Source organism: Physella acuta, unplaced genomic scaffold, assembly GCF_028476545.2.
Source record: "Physella acuta isolate Inbredline_101_S28 unplaced genomic scaffold, ASM2847654v3 ptg000716l, whole genome shotgun sequence".
Lineage (NCBI taxonomy): Eukaryota > Metazoa > Mollusca > Gastropoda > Physidae > Physella > Physella acuta.
In genome coordinates, this window is record NW_026732234.1 from 724470 (window position 1) to 744419 (window position 19950).

The 19950-nt window shown below is 39.8% G+C and overlaps 1 protein-coding gene across 1 annotated transcript in view; it reads right to left on the reverse strand.

Moving 5' to 3' along the window:
• The window catches only part of LOC131949851 (protein qua-1-like), a 62540-nt gene extending 49203 nt beyond the window's left edge, over nucleotides 1-13337 (reverse strand). Inside the window, exon 1 of the mRNA XM_059311863.1 lies at nucleotides 13126-13337. Within this exon, the coding sequence (XP_059167846.1) occupies nucleotides 13126-13337 (212 nt within the window). The remainder of the gene's footprint in view (nucleotides 1-13125) is intronic.
• Between the last annotated feature and the right edge of the window lie 6613 nt (nucleotides 13338-19950).

Consider the following 19950-nt stretch of genomic DNA (forward strand, 5'->3'; position numbering starts at 1 on the left):
TAAACAAGAATAGACAACATCACACTCATTAAACAAGAATAGACAACACCACAAACATTAAACAAGAATAGACAACATCACACTCATTAAACAAGAATAGACATTATCGCAAAAAATGTACTAGCATAGACAACATCGCAATCATTATACAACCATAGATAACATCACAATAAAAAATAAATATTGTTACAGTACAGTTGGTACATGAACTAGACCAAGTTTTATTTATTTAATACAATAATAGAAAAACATAATAGCTATGTTTATATAGTTTATGAATATATTATTAAACAACACCTACATTTAACAAATCTTTCAATCTGCATCTTTAATTTTCACAAAAGCGAGATCGCGTCTACGTTAAATTACTCATTTTCCAGGTCTACTTTGTAAGGTCGGTTAATGAAAGGGGCATCAGGTTGTATTTTCCCTTCATTGTGACCTTTGCTATTAAGAAAAAAAAAAAAACACCTCTGTATTTTGTGTGACCTTCTTATGCTAATCTTTAACCTAAATACGGAGCGGGTTTTCCCACTCCAAAACAAGTCTTCGTAACTAAATCATTGTAGCAATTTCAGCGGTTCTAACTTGGCTCAAACTCGACAACAGTGCGTCTATTGTAAAAGTAAAGTGCCCCTTTGAACCTGCCTCACAATGAGGAAAGTAACGTAGAGTTCACCTGTTTCTGTGACTTAGGCAATTGAAGAAATAGTTTGGTCAGCACTACGCTCAGCCGCCTTTACTCCCCCTAACGTGAGTGGAAATCAGAACGTTCTACTGATTTCAACCCGGATTCGAACTCGAGTCTTCATTTATTCATTTAATACATTATTTAAAAATAATTATTAACGAGTAGGCCTACTTGCTACATCTGCATCGAATAGATACAAGAATTATCACAGGTCTACACATTAGGTATTCAACATAGAATAGGGTTTTTCTTTCAGAATTTAACTTATAATAACTCTTAAATTAAAAAAACAGTAAGGTCTAAAAATACAGTCAAATTTTAGTGCACAAATTAAAAAAACAAAACAAACCAAAAACAACAGCCACATTCTTACTATTATGCTATTGAGTTTCTCCCTATTTTATGGCAATCAATATAGATTACTTCCCTTCTGTTAATTTTACTTTTGAATGGGAAGTAAATAGAACAAATTAACTGCCATTTTATATTTTTACTTTCTCGTATATACGAAGTGTAGAGAAAGTCTTGTAATCGTGCAAAAAAAAAAATCGACATTGTACAAATCTCGACGTTTTACACCTCCCTGAGTCGGAAAAACATAATTTTGCAATCTTGTCCGTATGTCTGTGTGTGTGTGTGTGTGTGTGTAAACACGATAACTAGAGTACCGTTAAAGCTAAGTTGATGAAATTTCACATTTAAGTATTATATCAAAATCGTAGATTCGTATCAACTTTTGAGCGATTTCCGATAACCGGAAGTGGAACTTTATCTACTTTCAATTTTTCAAAAGCCATAACTTGAGTACTATTTCAGATAGATAAATAAAATTTCACATGTAAGTAAAATATCTAATTCCCTGCCTTCTGTCAAATTTCGAGTAATTTCCGTTGACCGGAAGTAGTAATTTTCGCTATTTCCAATATATATATATATATATATATATATATATATATATATATATATATATATATATATATATATATATATATATATATATATATATATATATATATATATATATATATATATATATATATATATATATATATATATATATATATATTTGTTCTTGGATATTTTTAATATATTTAGTTTTTTTCACCAGTTCGCGATTCCAATTTGGTAACTACAGTGTTAAATCGTTGTTACAATTATTCAAAGTGTGCTTTCCATTTACATATAGCGGTAGGTCCTACAAGTTTGTTTATATTTTAGTATAGTGGAAACAGCTACGGATATGGTTATTATAAAATATTCACCAGACCGCAGAGAAGGACAACTTCAATGGTTGAAGTTTTGAGATCCGATGTATGGTGTACATCTAGGTGCTAGACCTCGCCTTGAGATATTTCATAATAAAATAATAGAAACCACCCGCCGAGTGAGATTATCTGCAATTAAACATTACAATTGTGATAGGGGGTGTTAGGATATTTGTTTACATTTTGATCCCCGGTCAGGATTAGCTGACTTTCTGAGGTATTGACATGCTCAAGTGGGCTGAGATTAGCTGCATATGTCTGTAGGAGATAAGCAGAAATAAGCGGCACAACAGGTCTGTACATGTTCCAGTACTTTGATATTTGTGGTAATTTTCTAGACCTACCTAATGAGACCAACAACAAATGGACAAAAAAAATTGTTCAACCACAAATGGCCAACCACAAATGGCCAACCACAAATGGCCAACCTCAAATGGCCTGCCATAAACAGCAGTTTTCTGGACACCAAACAGCCAAATGATCAACTTGCCCAACCAGGTTTCCAAAATCATAAACCACAAATGGCCAACCACAAATGACCAACCACAAATTGACCACCACAAGTAGACAACCAATTCGCTGAATTAAATGGCCAAATACACTTGTCTTTGATACCGGCCAAAGGCCATGATTGGCCAACCAAAAATGACCTACACGGCTATTCAGCTTGACTACCCTAGACCGTCCATGATATAATCTTTCTGGAATGTTCCTCGAAATTCGGAGAACATTACACACGTGAAAGGCTAGAATAATATTTTAAAACTCATCCACAACATACGTACTGTCATTTATATGTTATATGTTATATACATGACTTTCTAAGATTTAATAAGTCGTCGCCGATCTGTAAACGTGCAATATACATGGATTATAACAAACTGACACATTTTTGTAACAAGGGGAACTTATTTTTCCTCCCCTTTAAAATGATTTTCATTAAATAGATAGGACACGATCAGATTCGAATAGCGGGAATCCCCACAATTCTCGATGACATCAAACTCAGCTGACAGATTGTGTCGCTTCCTTAATCTCTAACAAAAACTTCAGGCTTATAAAACTAATAATTTTTTCCCCTGTATCGTAATCTCGACACCAAAAGGATTTGGAAAAAAATATAGGCAGAAGCCTGCTGTGTGTCTATGTGCCCACCCCACGGGAAGTTTTCAAATAAAAAAACGACCCTGGGATCACAGCTCTATTACCATTTATTGACAGCCTCTTCAAATCTGCGGCCCAGTTTGTGTAAAAAAAATAATGTTTGAGATTGATGATTTTAGCAGGGATTGGTAGCTAGGCTTGGGTATTGGCGATTACAGTGACGTGCCGGTATTAATATCAATTTTAAATGAAAACAGGTTTAAACAACACGTTTCTCCGTCGACGTGTGGTTAAGGGGTGGGGCGGAAAGAGGGTGGGGGATTAAAAAGTCAGACAGTTGACGGCTAGAAGTAGACAATTTGAATTCATATCTAGGTCATTGTCGCAACTTTTTGGCCTCGTTTTAGAGTTTAATGTAACGTTTGAATTCACGGCAGCCATATCAAAGTTCAAAGCCCATTGGTTTTAAAACGTGCAAAATCGTGCCACGTTTTAGTCTGACTGCCTTTTGTTGACGAAAAAACTTGAACTCGGTGTTCGCTTGTAACAAAGAAGGACCAGTTTCACAATAAAAACTTCCATTTTATAATTTCCTTTCATCTCCACTTACAAACTATCATGATTCAACTAAACACCGACATTATGTTTAGACATATCAAAACAGCGACATAGTGTTTAGTTGTATCAAGAGACGTTGTCGTTGTGTTTAGACTTCTCAAGAGGGCGACAGTGTGTTTAGTTGTATCAAGACGTTGACATTGTGTTTAGTTGTATCAAGACGTTGACATTGTGTTTAGTTGTATCAAGACGTTGACATTGTGTTTAGTTGTATCAAGACGTTGACATTGTGTTTAGTTGTATCAAGACGTTGACATTGTGTTTAGTTGTATCAAGACGTTGACATTGTGTTTAGTTGTATCAAGACGTTGACATTGTGTTTAGTTGTATCAAAACAACGACATTGTGTTTAGTTGTATCAAGACGTTGACATTGTGTTTAGTTGTATCAAGACGTTGACATTGTGTTTAGTTGTATCAAAACGACGACATCGTGTTTAGTTGTATCAAAACAACGACATTGTGTTTAGTTGTATCAAGACGTTGACATTGTGTTTAGTTGTATCAAGACGTTGACATTGTGTTTAGTTGTATCAAAACAGCGACATTGTGTTTAGTTTTATCAAGACGTTGACATTGTGTTTAGTTGTATCAAGACGTTGACATTGTGTTTAGTTGTATCAAGACGTTGACATTATGTTTAGTTGTATCAAGACGTTGACATTGTGTTTAGTTGTATCAAGACGTTGACATTGTGTTTAGTTGTATCAAAACAGCGACATTGTTTTGAGACGTATCACGACAGCGCCATGGAGCTGAGGCGAAGATGTGACGCATATAGAATACAACGAGGCCTAAAGTGGACACAACTTAAGTTTAGAAGCAGAGAAAAAAAAATCTGGCGAGTAAAATAAATACAGAGAGAAAAAAATCTCGGTTGTGGGTTGGGGTTGTGTGTTGGGGTTGGGGTTGTGTGTTGGGGTTGGGGTTGTGTGTTGGGGTTGGGGTTGTGTGTTGGGGTTGGGGTTGTGTGTTGGGGTTGGGGTTGTGTGTTGGGGTTGGGGTTGTGTGTGGGGGTTGTATGTTGAGGTTGTGTGTTGGGGTTGTGTGTTGGGGTTGTGTGTTGGGGTTGTGGGCTGGGGTTGTGGGTTGGGGTTGTGGGTTGGGGTTGTGGGTTGGGGTTGTGGGCTGGGGTTGTGTGTTGGGGTTGTGGGCTGGGGTTGTGGGTTGGGGTTGTGGGTTGGGGTTGTGGGTTGGGGTTGTGGGCTGGGGTTGTGTGTTGGGGTTGTGGGCTGGGGTTGTGGGTTGGAGTTGTGTGTTGGGGTTGTGGGCTGGGGTTGTGGGTTGGAGTTGTGTGTTGGGGTTGTGGGTTGCGGGTTGTGGGTAGTGTGTTGGGGTTGTGTGTTGGGGTTGTGGGTTGTGTGTTGGGGTTGTGTGTTGGGGTTGTGTGTTGGGGTTGCGGGTTGTGGGTTGTGGGTTGGGGTTGTGGGTTGGGGTTGTGGTTGTGGGTTGGGGTTGTGGGTTGTGTGTTGGGGTTGTGGGTTGGGGTTGTGGGTTGTGGGTTGCGGTTGTGGGTTGTGGGTTGGGGTTGTGGGTTGGGGTTGTGGGTTGGGGTTGTGGGTTGGGGTTGTGGGTTGTGGGTTGGGGTTGTGGGTTGGGGTTGTGGGTTGGGGTTGTGGGTTGGGGTTGTGGGTTGGGGTTGTGGGTTGGGGTTGGGGTTGTGTGTTGGGGTTGGGGTTGGGGTGGAATAAAGAAACAAGCGACGACCAGAAGAAGAAAACTCCACGATAAGAGTCCGTTAATTTTGTCACGTGATTGACGGGACCTGAAGGCTGCCGACCTCGTTAAATGTAGAAAATATTTCTGGCACCCCTGGTAGATAACAGAAGGAAGAGGGGTGGGGAGGGGGGTGCAGGTTGTCCGATAAAATGGCCCTTAAATTGTGAGAACAATGACACGTCGTCATGCTGAGGGTCTTCTGGTAGCGGTGGATCAATCACATGGCCCAATCATGTGGCCCAATCACATATCCTAATTACATGGCCTAATCACAGGGCCCAATCACATGGCCCAATCATGTGGCCCAATTATGTGGCCCAATAATATTATTCAATCATACGGCCCAATCACATGGCTCAATCATGCGGCCCAATCATGTGGCACAATCATATGGCCCAATCATGTGGCCCAATCACATGGCCCAAATCATATGGCCTAATCACATGGCCCAATCATGTGGCCTAATCACATGGCCCAATCATGTGGCCCAATCATGTGACCCAATCATATTATTCAATCATATGGCCCAATCATATGGCCCAATCATGCGGCCCAATCACATGGCCCTAATCATGTGTCCCAATCATGTGGCCCAATCACATGGCTCAATCATATGGCCCAATCAGATGGCCCAAATCATATAGCCTAATCACATGGCCTAATCATGTGTCCCAATCATGTGACCCAATCATATTATTCAATCATATGGCCCAATCACATGGCCCAATCGCATGGCCCAATCACATGGCCCAATCACATGGCCCAAACAAATGGCCTTGTCTTTCGACACCATTTTATTACAAAAAAAATCTTTTTTTAACGGTTGTACAATACATTAAAAGGATACTTATCCCTATGGGTGGGGCTTCACAACTCCACAAGTTATTGTAACAGTCATTAACTGCACAACAAAAATATCTAGAACTCACAATGTGCGTATTACTATCAGCGATTACTTTGACAACTTGTAGATGACAACGTCATTGATTTCACCACATGACATCATTATTGATGTTACCAGCATACAACATCATTGATGTTACCAGCAGACAACATCATTGATTTCACCACATGACATCATTATTGATGTTACCAGCGGACAACATCATTGATGTTACCAGCAGACAACATCATTGATTTCACCACATGACGTCATTATTGATGCTACCAGCAGACAACATCATTGATTTCACCACATGACGTCATTATTGATGTTACCAGCTGACAACATCATTGATATCGTCATGTGTACATACAGATTAAAAATAAACGTGCACGTTCTTGATTTAATCACGTGATGGAAGGCTACTTCCGTTTCGACTTAAGTCACCAGTCAAAGATTTAGAAGAGTCGCATTACTAATTGGCGACAAATCGGCTTAATTAGAAAATTGGGGAAGCAACACATAACCAATCAGATAATAGTACATAATTTGTAAAGATTTAATTAACGATACAGGTTCAAAGTCCATTTCTTTACACCCACCGGAACAAGCTGTCAACAGTCCTCACGCGAAAAGGTTTCGAAAGGCTTCAAGCTCTAGATAGTTATTTTTGGTACCAAACTGTTGCTAGCCAAAGATCTAACAAAAATTTGGCTAGCCGGAGACCGAATTCGCTAGCCGGAGATCTATCCAAACTCACTAGCAGGAGATGTAACCAAACTTGCTAACCGGAGATCTAACCAAACTATCTCTAGTCGGAGACCCACCAATCTTTTTGCTAGACGGTGACCCAACCAGACTTGCTAGCCGGAGACCCATCAAACTGTTGATAACCTGAGACCCAACCAAACTGTTGCTAGCCGGAGATCCAATCAAACAGTTGCTAGCCGGAGACTCAACCAAACTAGTTAGCCGGAGACCCAACCAAACTGTTGCTAGCCGGAGATCCAATCAAACAGTTGCTAGCCGGAGACTCAACCAAACTAGTTAGCCGGAGACCCAACCAAACTGTTGCTAGCCGGAGATCCAATCAAACAGTTGCTAGCCGGAGACTCAACCAAACTAGTTAGCCGGAGACTCAACCAAACTAGTTAGCCAGAGACCCAACCAAACTTGCTAGCCGGAGACCCAACCAAACTTGCTAGCCGGAGACCCAACCAAACTTGCTAGCCGGAGACCCAACCAAACTTGCTAGCCGGAGACCCGATCATGCTAGCCGGAGACCCAACCAGACTTGCTAGCTAGATATCCAACCAAACAGTAGCTAACCAAACTTGCTAGCCGGAGACCCAACTAAACAGAAGCTAGCCGGAGATCCAACCAAACTTGCTAGCCGGAGATCCACCCAAACTTGCTAATCGGAGATCCAACCAAACTTGCTAGCCGGAGACCCAACCAAACTTGCTAGCCGGAGACCCAACCAAACTTGCTAGCCGGAGACCCAACCAAACTTGCTAGCCGGAGATCCAATCAAACAGTAGCTAGCCGGAGACCCAACCAAACTTGCTAGCCGGAGACCCAATCAAACTTGCTAGCCGGAGACCCAATCAAACCTGCTAGCCGGAGACCCAACCAAATTATAGCGTGATCAGAACGTTTGACGATATGAGACGGCAAGGCTACGCAGGTGACGAAGATGAAACGGCAAAGGAAAATCAATCCTGTTCCAGCTCTACATCAAATCATTATTTCAAAGATTTAACAAAGAACACGTACAAGATAAGAATGAACGCCTCCCCCACCCCCGTCCCCACCCCCTGTCCCCACCCTCACCGCCGTATTGAACTTTACACTCACACACAACAGCAGATAAAAAAAATCCCGACATGATTAAATGAAATGATTTAGAATTTCCTGAAAACAGACTGTATCGTTGCATGTTTATGCTGATGACGGGGTTAAAAGACGTCGGAAAAATTGATTATGTCGTGGCCTTGGGATGATAAGCAACACGGAATGCCGTTTGAATACCATTATGGCGGTAGGCAAGCAACGCGGAATCGAATTAGTTTATCGTTAATTCAATGTTGAAAATTCGATGGAAATGAAATTTTATATTAATGAAAACCTTCATTATCCCCCTCTTCATGAAACAATTTTAAAAAAAAATGTATGATATGAAAAAAAAATGTTTTAGAATGAAAACGGGTAACAGAGCGACGAACGGGTTGGAAAAAAAAACCGAAAGAGATGGCGAGGGTTGTAAGAGGCTAAATTTGACGAAGAGGACGTAATTTGCGGGTCATACTCGGGGAATAAAGAGGGCAGCGGGGCCAGGGGCGGAACTACCATACCGCCAGACCCCGCAATGCGGGGGGGGCCCAGGACGCTTAGGGGCCCAGTTCCTACCAAAAAACATTAAATTTTTTTTTTCAAAAATAATGTTTTTCATGCATCTTGAAAGTGGTTTTGTAAAAAAAAAAAAAAAAAACAGGTCTACTATAGCAGAGATTGTTGCGTAGAAAAATATTTTAAAATCTACAAGAGCTATAGTTTGAAAGGTAGGTAAACATTCACACTACTTCCATGACTTACTGCCCTTCTTTAAAATAGAGATGCCCACGAAGCTCATTTAAATAGTTTTGTACTATGTATATTAAAAAGCAATTGATTCTCTGGATTGTTATTTAAATAAGACGTACTATACAATAGTATAGATATAAAAATCAATGTTTTCAAAATTGATATTATAAAAGCCAAAAATGAAAAAAATAAACATAACGCGAGAAACCATTCACGAATCAAGCTAACGTCTTTATATATTTTTGACCAGCATCTTTATGAGCATTACGTGACGTACAATCAGTTTGGACTAAATTTTTCTGGTTTGTTTCTCAGAATGGTTATATATATATATATATATATAATATATATATATATATATATATATATATATATATATATATATATATATATATATTATATATATATATATATAATATATATATATATATATATATATATATATATATATATATATATATATATATATATATATATATATAGGGGGCCCTAATCTTTTCTTTGCGGGGGAGCCTTTTTTTTCTAGTTCCGCCACTGAGCGGGGCCCGGGCTTTCAATGGTGTTCGTCTGGCCCGTGTCAGGGGCAGCACTTATGATTTCCAGCCCCATGACACGGGGAAATTGCGGGCTCCACATTTTGACAGCGTTATAGCAATCGGCAGGAAGTTCAGATGGACCGGGGGTGCGGGGCTACCATGTTATTGATTTTCATGTCACCAACTCACAACGTGGAAAGTAGGAAGAGGAGGGGAGGGGGGGATGTACGTCGGCGAAGTAAGAAAACAACAAACGAGCGAAGAGAGAATTGAAGCAACTTGGACATTAAAGTCATAAAACATGGAAATACATGTGATAAAACATGATAGTTTATGTTACTTAAAAAAGAAGGAAATTCAAGTCGAAAACATGGAAATTCAAGTCACAAAACATGAAAATTCAAGAAAAAATACATGGCATTTCACGTCACAAAACTTGGAATTTCAAGACACGAAACATGGAAATTCAAGTCATAAAACATGGAAGTTTAAGTCACAAAACATGGAAATTCAAGTCACAAAACATGGGAATTCAAGTCACAAAACATGGAAGTTTAAGTCATAAAATATGGAAATTCAAAACATAAAACATGGAAATTCGGGGAATAAAACATATTCAAGTCATAAAAAGATGTAAATTAAATTAATAAATCATGGCTATTTAAGTGATAAAACAATGATATTAAGCCGTGAAACTTATATATTGAATTAACACAAAACTTAATATTCCAGTCACAAAACATAGATATTTCATTTATCAAACATGGATAATTCAGTCACAAAAAATGGACATTCCATTTATCAAACATGGATAATTCAGTAACAAAACATGGATATTCTTTAAGTCGTATGTGGTACCACTGATGCCATTCTACTTCATGTTCTGCACATCAGGCTAACTAGAATACAAATAACTGACTAAGTTTAAAGGTATACTGCCAGTTAGGTGATTTCTTGTAGTCTATTACAGGTCTAGTATATGTTAGTTTTGGATATTTCTAAACACTTTATTTAACCATTCCATGAAGCTGCTACAAATCTTTGGGTGCTAGATTGGAATCCCAAAGGAAAGAGAAAAGTGGGTAGGCCAAAACAAACGGATAATGTCAGCTGCAGGAGAAGCCGACGCAGTCGGAATGTCGTGGACCCAACTTGGAGGAATCGCCAATAACCGAGTACGGTGGAGAGGCGTGGTTGCGTCCCACAATGTGTCCACAGGAATGATGATGTTGTCAACACAATTTGGTCCATGGATGGGAATCACCTCTGTCCGCGTCTGTTTATCTTTACAAGGGAACAGAATACATCTATATTTTACTTTAACTATCTCGTTCATATAAAAATAGTTCCTCCTGGGGCAAATACCCCCCCCCCCTAAGCACCGCCATTGGAAACTTTTTATATTATTTCATACAATGTTTTAGAGTTGTCTGAGTATGGCCACATCTCCAGTAGAATGTAACTTCGTTTTTCGTTTATTACAAAAAAATGTTCGTTCCAATTCTGTAGAAATCAGACAAATCTACACAAAACTACTCTAGTACTTCCATCCACCAACATCTAAAAACGACTTTTTTCTCATTCGCTGCTTCGTGTTCACATGGTAGAAAAACTTGGGCACGAAATTAGATTTGGCCTCCGCGTCTCCCTCTGTCATACAAGATTATTAAATGTAATTCATATGTTTTCAATAGGAGAGCCGTATCGGCATCCGAGGGTTAATGTGTTTGACAACCAAGAGACAAAGCAAGGCCTCGGCCTGTCGGCGGTGCTATGGGTGCCGGCTAATGCGATTAACCCTTTAGAAGCGGGCGTGAAGTAAGAGTAACACGAAGGTAATGCGAGGTCCAGCTCCGAACTTAAGATTCATGAGCAGGGCAACAGCTCCGGGCTAAATCAATTGGCGAGAAATTGAGAATATAAATATTGATATTTTAGCTTTTTTATGGAAATTGAGATTCTGCGTATTTTCAGAATTTAAATAAAACGCAATGATGAAAAGAAAAAAAAAGATTATAAATTGGAAGAGACAGCGGGCGCATAAATATTTATTTTTTAATAAGATTAAGCTAGGCAAAAAAACAATATCATAATGAATATAATTATACATACATACATACATATATATATATATATATATATATATATATATATATATATATATATATATATATATATATATATATATATATATATGTATGTATATATATATATACATATATTCATATATATATACACATACATACATATACATACATACATATATATATATATATATATATATATATATATATATATATATATATATATATATATATATATATATATATATATATATATATATATATAGGATGCTGTGCGAAAAAAGTTACCGGTTAGTAAAACATTGTTAATGTCAAAATTCAGAGACCTCCCGAAAGCTGTGAGGAATGAACGTTGATCATCAGCTTTCTAGAAGCTGTCCTTGCTTACATCTCCCCAGCCATCCCATTAACAATGGCTATTTTTATCTCGCTTTTCATCTCCTATGCCATCGTTATCATCTCCTCTCCGCCCATAAACTGGTTACCCTGAGTTTCCGGGGATTCAACCAAAGACGCTACCCATCCCGGCATAATAATATTACGCCGAGCCAGACCCGGAGTTAAAATATGTGCAAATCCCCCCAAAACCTCCAATTTTCCCCGGAATACCCTCGTCATCACAGACTGCCCATTTGCGCCCAGCTGACCGGCGGGGAAGTATGGTTTATGGTCAATTTTTATGTCGGACATAGAGTCGGGCGTGCTGTCCCTCCCTATCCTGACAGCTTACAGCGTATTTTGCGCGCCATTATGAGTATGAATAATTCAGGTTTTTCCCCGTCCATCGCCGGCCATTTATAGGATCGCTAGTTATGGTCCCTCATCCCGGGCCTCACACCCTCGACACCCGGCTCGCTCGAGCAAGGGACATCACCGTGATCATTTTTATAGCCATAAGAGACCCCTAGGCGTTATTCTTGTCCCTTTAGAGTTAGCACCCTTTGGCCGTACGCTTCCATTACTCATAGCTTTAGCAGAAACCAGGAAGAACGGCCGAACGGCAGACGATATTAATCAAAGTTCACTATGATAATGAAACCTCGCCTCCCTCCTCCCCCTCCCGTATTTTACTCTTTTCTTCCTTTTTTTCCCAACCCATAGCGTCCGTGTTTAAAATTATGATATGATATTGTTGAGGACAATGATTTACACAGTGTTTTGAGAGGCAGATGTCGTTATTTATTCATCAAAATTATAGTTTTTTTATATATACTATCTAGTGAGTTGGGTGGGGGTTTAGGGGCTTGCAGCTATCTTTTCATCTACATATGTAGTTTCAGTGAGAGTATAGTCTTTTTTCAGGCATCAAGAGGCTGTTCTATAGTAGTCTGCTACATAATACTGCTCTATAAAAGACTGCTCTATAAAAAAAAAAACTATTCTACAAAAAACAACTTAATAATAGACTGTTCTGTAAACGGGTGCTCTATAAAAGACTGTTCCACAACGTCCGTGTCAATAGAACAATGGAATAGTACACGGCATGGCAGACACCCGATGTTGGACGTTTACTGGTGTGTAGCTGGACGTATGACTGACTCGTGTCCGGCACTCACACTTAGTTTTCCCCAATCAGAGCCAGGTATTTATTAAAGCTGAGTGGACTCGTGAACGTCATTCACAACCAAGAACGTGATCCGAACTTGAGCCATTGGAGCTTGCCATTATGTGCTCTACCACTGGACATCTTGTCAGACTTAGCACTGGGCGTCTTGTCACACTTAGCACTGGGCGTCTTGTCACACTTAGCACTGGGCATCTTGTCATACTTAGCACTGGGCATCTTGTCATACTTAGCACTGGGCATCTTGTCATACTTAGCACTGGGCATCTTGTCACACTTAGCACTGGGCATCTAGTCACACTTAGCACTGGGCATCTTGTCATACTTAGCACTGGGCATCTTGTCACACTTAGCACTGGGCATCTTGTCATACTTAGCACTGGGCATCTTGTCATACTTAGCACTGGGCATCTTGTCATACTTAGCACTGGGCATCTTGTCATACTTAGCACTGGGCATCTTGTCATACTTAGCACTGGGCATCTTGTCACACTTAGCACTGGGCATCTTGTCATACTTAGCACTGGGCATCTTGTCATACTTAGCACTGGGCATCTTGTCATACTTAGCACTGGGCATCTTGTCACACTTAGCACTGGGCATCTTGTCACACTTAGCACTGGGCATCTTGTCACACTTCACAATTTTTTGAACCCAACCTGCTTTTAAAAGCCGCTTATTCTAAAGTCAATCAACTTCAGAAACTGCCAGTTCTTATGTCCTTGTATCAAAATTCATAATCTATATTTCCAATCCACAATGTACAAACCAACAGCAGAATATGTTTATCCTTTGTGTAACAGATCCATAAACTGCCTTTTAAATAAAGTCCTAAAGCTGACATAGCGAGTACTATAACATCTCAAATTCCTCTCCAACTATACTTAGCAAAGCTAACACGATGCTATCAATGTTCGTGTATACACAAAAACATATCAATAACAGACAACAGAATAAAGAAAAATTGTTGTCATGGTGATTATGATGAAAGGATAAAAACATCCCAAAACTCTCAACACTCAAATTTCCTTATCCGCTTCACTTCGCCCCCTCCCCATTCTTGCCCCCCCGGGGGGCGGCTGATTTGTGTATCAGTTCATAACTCATAACCCCCGACGTCATTCTCCCCGCGTTCCGCCGATCAAAGCCGTTAATGCCGCCATAAAAAAGACGGAATATGCTCACCACGGCGCGAAACAATGTCACTTCCGCTATTACAATCATGGAGCGACCAATTTTCCAGCAGAGTTCTCTATCCCCACCCCACAGACCTTTGCTCCATGTATCAGATTTTTGATTTAACCAGGAGAAAGAGAAGGGGAGGAGGGAGAAAAAAAAACATAAAAGAAAGAGAGATTATCATTATTTTGGATTTCTCCGCGACAATGGCATATGGAAAAGACAGAATGGATCGTATGACGTTATGGCCATGATCGGGAATCCCCCGAGAGCTGCTCATCAAGTTATAACGTTAGTTATGGTATTGTCTCGCCTTCAAGCTCCCGCCGCGCGCGCTCATACTCGTATAAACTAAGATATTATTACGCCGTTTCTGGCCGGGTACTCCCCTGTGGCCGTCCATTATTATAGTTCCAGATTTATGATGGCCAAGAAGGCGCGGATTTTATGGCCGACGGTGGACTTCAAACTGTAATAAACACAGCGGGCCACCCTTGGCGAGGTCTGCTCACGGTCTCTCGTCATCTCTCGTCAGTTCTCGTTATTTCTCGTTCACAATGTTATGATGCGGGTTTTTCTCTCTCCAGCATGGGGGTTGTCAGTTATGACTTAATGATGTCATACGTTGTCATCAGTCGCGTGCGTAACGATGTTTTGTTTTTTCAGCCAAGTTATAGAATATTGGTGGATCTTTTTTTAAGGGTGGGGGGGGGGGGGAGAAAGGGTGGGGGGAGGGTGCAGGATAGTGGTCGAGATTTAGAGAGTCCGAGAACTAGTGTAAGTCCCGAGTTCAAATCTAGAGTGTATAGTACGTTTCCAGGTCCCATCTAAGTCTGGTAAGTCAAGCATTTGGTAGTGCATTTAGCCACACAATCTTGTTGTCTGAGGATCACTATCCTGCATTTGGTGGTGCATTTGGCCACACAATCTTGTATAACCTGGGTTACTATCCTGTATTTGGTGGTGCATTTAGCCACACAATCTTGAATAACCTGGGTCACTATCCTTCTTTACAGTGATGGGGGTAGATGGAAACATGGAAGTGTTCGATTAAAAAGTCCAAAGAAAGATGAACCTAAACTGTAGATGAAGTAGAGCTCATCTACTTCTTCATAGAAATATTACATTTTGAAATTTCCTTTATCTCTGAGTCTTACGTATTAAACAACATCATGCTTACATCAATGTCAAGGTCGCATCTTGGTATTGACTCATCAAGAAAGTTTGAATAACAGCTACAATAATATGCCACAGATATCCGTGAAAGTTGATATCAACTTCAGCTAATGTAGGGCAGAGCATGTCCCTTAAACTTGATATCAATTTCATCACATTTAGGGCCACAATAATCTCTGAAAGTTGATATCAACTTCACAACATATAGGGCCGCACATATCCTTGAAATTCAATATCAACTTCAGCACATGTAAGAAAAAGTTCTCTTAAGACCAATAAAAAGTTCGCTATTTTACTCAAGCCATAGAAAATTCGATTTCAAATAGCCAGCTTTCACAAAATACATTTTTGTCTTGTCCGCCGTCACGAATTGATGATATCAATTTTTAGCTGCTCGCACTGAATAGCACTGACAATGAACGCGCAAAAATTATTTGCGCGCCGCGATTATTCGATTATGTTGTGAGGCAAGGGGACTTTTTGCGCTCTGTTTCAAATATTTTCTAATAAAAAATAAATAATTGTTTTTCATCAAGATTAAAGTTTGAAATTATTTACCCCCTAACGTGGGCGTCTAAAGGATTTTTTTTCCGTTAGGAGTAGGGGTAGGGGGGGGGGTAGTGATTAAATCCATCGTACAAATTGCATGCATGTCTTATCTTTGGAAGAAATGTTTTGTATTTTAGAGGTAGCACACGTTAAGATGAATGGATAGATTTTATATCTATAGACAACAAAGTAATATTTCTGTTCTACTGTTTTATCCTGTTGATAAAAATTTCAAGGTCTGGATTAGGGATAGAGACCAAACTGTAGATTTAGTTTCACAATACCATCTGATACAGTGTCGATTTTCATTTCCTAACCATTGTTGTTTTTGATGTATAGGATCATGTAAGCGCTTGCATTCATCGTTGTGGACAATCTAAGACCAAACTCATAATTTGCTCTTTATAAAGTAGGTTGCACGAGTGGTAGGCTACCAGTTTGTTAGATCGACTGGAGTGTGTACTACTAGTTTTGCCGTCATATTTCCTGCATTTTATGCGATGCATTTGTTTTGCGGATGGCCACTGCGCTGCAGACCCCACCACATACACACTCATACACTAACCCACATCCGTGATCTAACCCTCCCCCCACCCGTGATCTAACCCTCACCCCACCCAAACCCACAACCTTACCCTTACAGTCACCTGTACCTACGTCAACGACCCCACCCCCACCAACACTCCAACCTTCAACCCCAACTGCACCCCATACCTACATCTACGATCTCACCCTCCCACCTACTTCCACCCTGAAACTCATCCACCAATACATACATCACACCCTCAAACTTACCTCCCCCATACCTACATCCGCGACCTCAACTCACCCCGCCACATACCTACAGCCACGACCCAACCCCCAATCTAAACTAAAACAACATCTTTTGTTTTAACTTCTACACTCGAAATAAAAAAAAAATGGAAACAATCACGTGACCTTCCTCATCAGACTGCGAGTATTAATTAGATTTTTGGCCGTGAATCGATGGCAGCTCATCTTACAAGAAGTCACCCCTCTGGTCAATCCTCGGCCTGGACATCTGACCATGGGGGTCAATCTCCTTACGCCAGTCGTCGCTAGCCCTCAGCTCCCACACGCTCCCAAAATCCTCCCCCCTCCAGAGCTGCAAACAGAAATTAAAGGGAGGTCACTCGTACACAGGGGACGTATTCATCATAATTAACTCTAATTAACTCCCTTTACTTCCACTTTTCTTTTTTCTTAGCCGCTGCCCCTGCAGTAAAAATTATATTAGTCACTGCATTACCTGTCTGGTACCGCGGGGCTGATGGGAATTCTGTCACGTGATAGTCTTCCATCAGACGACTCTGGCGCGAAAAGTTCTGACCGCGAGGAAGCGGTCGGTCAAAAGGGCAGCGTTTATCCAGGAGTTTAGGTCTGTGGATACAAAGATTTATGGATACAATGATTTGAGGAAACAAAGATTTAAGAAACAAAGATCTTAGTCAAGGAAAATATATGGAAACAAAGATATAAGGAAGCAAATATCTATGGCAACAAAGATATTAAGAAAACAAAGATCTACGGCAACAAATACCTAAGGAAACGAAGTTTCAGAAAAATAAATCTAATTAATCGACGACTTAAGAAATCAAAGATCTAAGAAAGCAAATAACTAGGAAAGCAATTGATGTCTAAGGATGTATTAAAGATCAAAGATATGCAGATATTTGCAGAGTATATTAAACACATATATTTTTTTAGCTGAACACTCCAAACCATTACATACAAACGTCTCTAAGCTTACTGTTGGAGCAGAATAAAATAATGTGAAAATCATTGCTAACGACAACAGGAATCCCCGATATTAAACGCCCATCTACCGGGAATTCCCGATATTTCTCATCTATCCAACGGAAATTCCCGATATATTACACCTATCTATTTCTGAAAACCAGCCCATCTTCCGTTCACTTTACCAGCCAGGTTTTCAATTACTCGAATCTTTTACTCGGTCGCCCTCGTCCCCACCCCCACCTCCTCACCCCCTCTGCTGAACATACCAATCGTTTGTTTTCTGTCGATGCTGCTCCCCCACCACCTCTTTACCCCACCCCCTTTTGAAAATAAAATTTACAACTTCCTCAGACACCTCCTCCCTCCCCCACCCCCCACCCCCCAGCCGTACCACCCTACTACTCGTGCATGCAACACAAGACTTCTCTACACATTTTCTTGTTTAATTCTGGACGACACCACCATCACCATCAAACCCCGCCCCCCCCCCCCTCCCCCTCCCCCAGCGGATCGGATGGCAGCCGCGTTTTAATTTCAGAACGGTTTGCGCTTGGCATCTGTCATTAATGGACTCTCCATGGCTTTAAAATGGAAAGATTCGTTTTGTTTCGTTTCAATTCTAATTTGAAATTTTCACATTCCTCTGCAGTTTTTCTCCGACTTTTTTCTCTTTCTTTTCATTTAAGAGAAAACAAACTCCATTTACATAACATTGTCGCCGAGTCTTTGCATAGCAGCTAGAAACATACACGGGCCATACAAAAAAAAAGCTCTCAAATACACATATACATAACAAATTTAGGATGGTTTCACGTATAGGAGTTAAGTAAAAACGATGCATAGCTCGTTTATTTCATAATGAGCTGCTTCTTTTTTCCTTCTAGAATTTTGTGGTTTAAATTTAAATGCTTACTCCTATCAATTTAAAAAAAAACAACAACCTTAATTTAACCTAGCAACTCCTTACATAAATACAAGCATTTAGTTACAACATACGCCGTATGCAACATAATGAAGACACTATCTAGAATGTCTGTAAGTACTTCTTTTAACACACAATCAAACTCGATTTTACAACATGGTATATTTTAAACTTTTTTTTTAAACCATCTAAGTCCTAATTTGTTATAAGGTTACAAGGCATAATTTATGTAAGTAGAGTCGTCTCCAAAATGGTCATTAACATGCTTGACAGCAGGGAACTACTTGTTCTGCGGGTTCGAATCAACAAAGCAAACTAGATCTATGTATGACAACATACAACCAAGACTTTTACGAACATCTCATCATGTTGTCGTTTCATTGGGTTGCTTCAGTCCTAACAATTGGCAAGCTATAGTTAGCAATTTTTAAGTTAGCATTTGGTAACAACGAATACGCTTGTCACAACCCAGAGTATATAACCAAACTAACCTCAACTCTCTGACCTAAAAAATTCCCTCTCCAAATTTTACAAAATGTAAAATTGAACGGTATTAGTCACACGGGTCCGCGGGTTAAAATGCAAATTTTCGCGGCTCGCTCCCCCTGTTAATACCATTATGTAGATGTAATTACTAGATCAGTTTGAATATACATGAGGTATATCATCTCGATGTCCGACACGTCCCTAAGACCGCCACCCCTCCCCCACCCCTCGAAAAAAAGGTAGGAAAAAAAACACCCCAGCAATCCTGCAACATCGCAATCTTGAGTAGCATTCATCACTTGATCCGTAGCACTTTCTAATTGCTGTCTAACTGTGTGTTTCTAACTGCGAGGGAGTTTCAATTTATACGGATTAAATTCCAAACCATTTTTTTGGGGACAAACAGAACGATTGTTCCCCGGATGACATGGCAGTGACATGCGCAGTGAAAAGGTTCCGCTCCAGATAGGTTTCAGCATTTACATACGCGGGTTGACGAGACAACCCCTCACCACCATGTCACGTGACTACCACATGCCTACAAGTATCAACCACTCGCCTACAATTATCTTAACACTTAAGTTTTATTTATGAAAGTACAAGTTCACATTTCGAAAGAAAAAAAAAAGTAAAAAATAATTTGTAAAACAACGGTATTTAATTTTTGTTGTTATGTATGTTTTTTTTTCGTCAACATCAAAAAGTAAAAAAAAAGTAAATTTAAAAAAAAATAATTGTTTCGGTGTTTATCAAAATTTGACAAAATACATTTTGTCTTTTATATCCTGGTGAGGTCTTAACTGTCGAAACGTCACGTTTTCTGGTACTTCA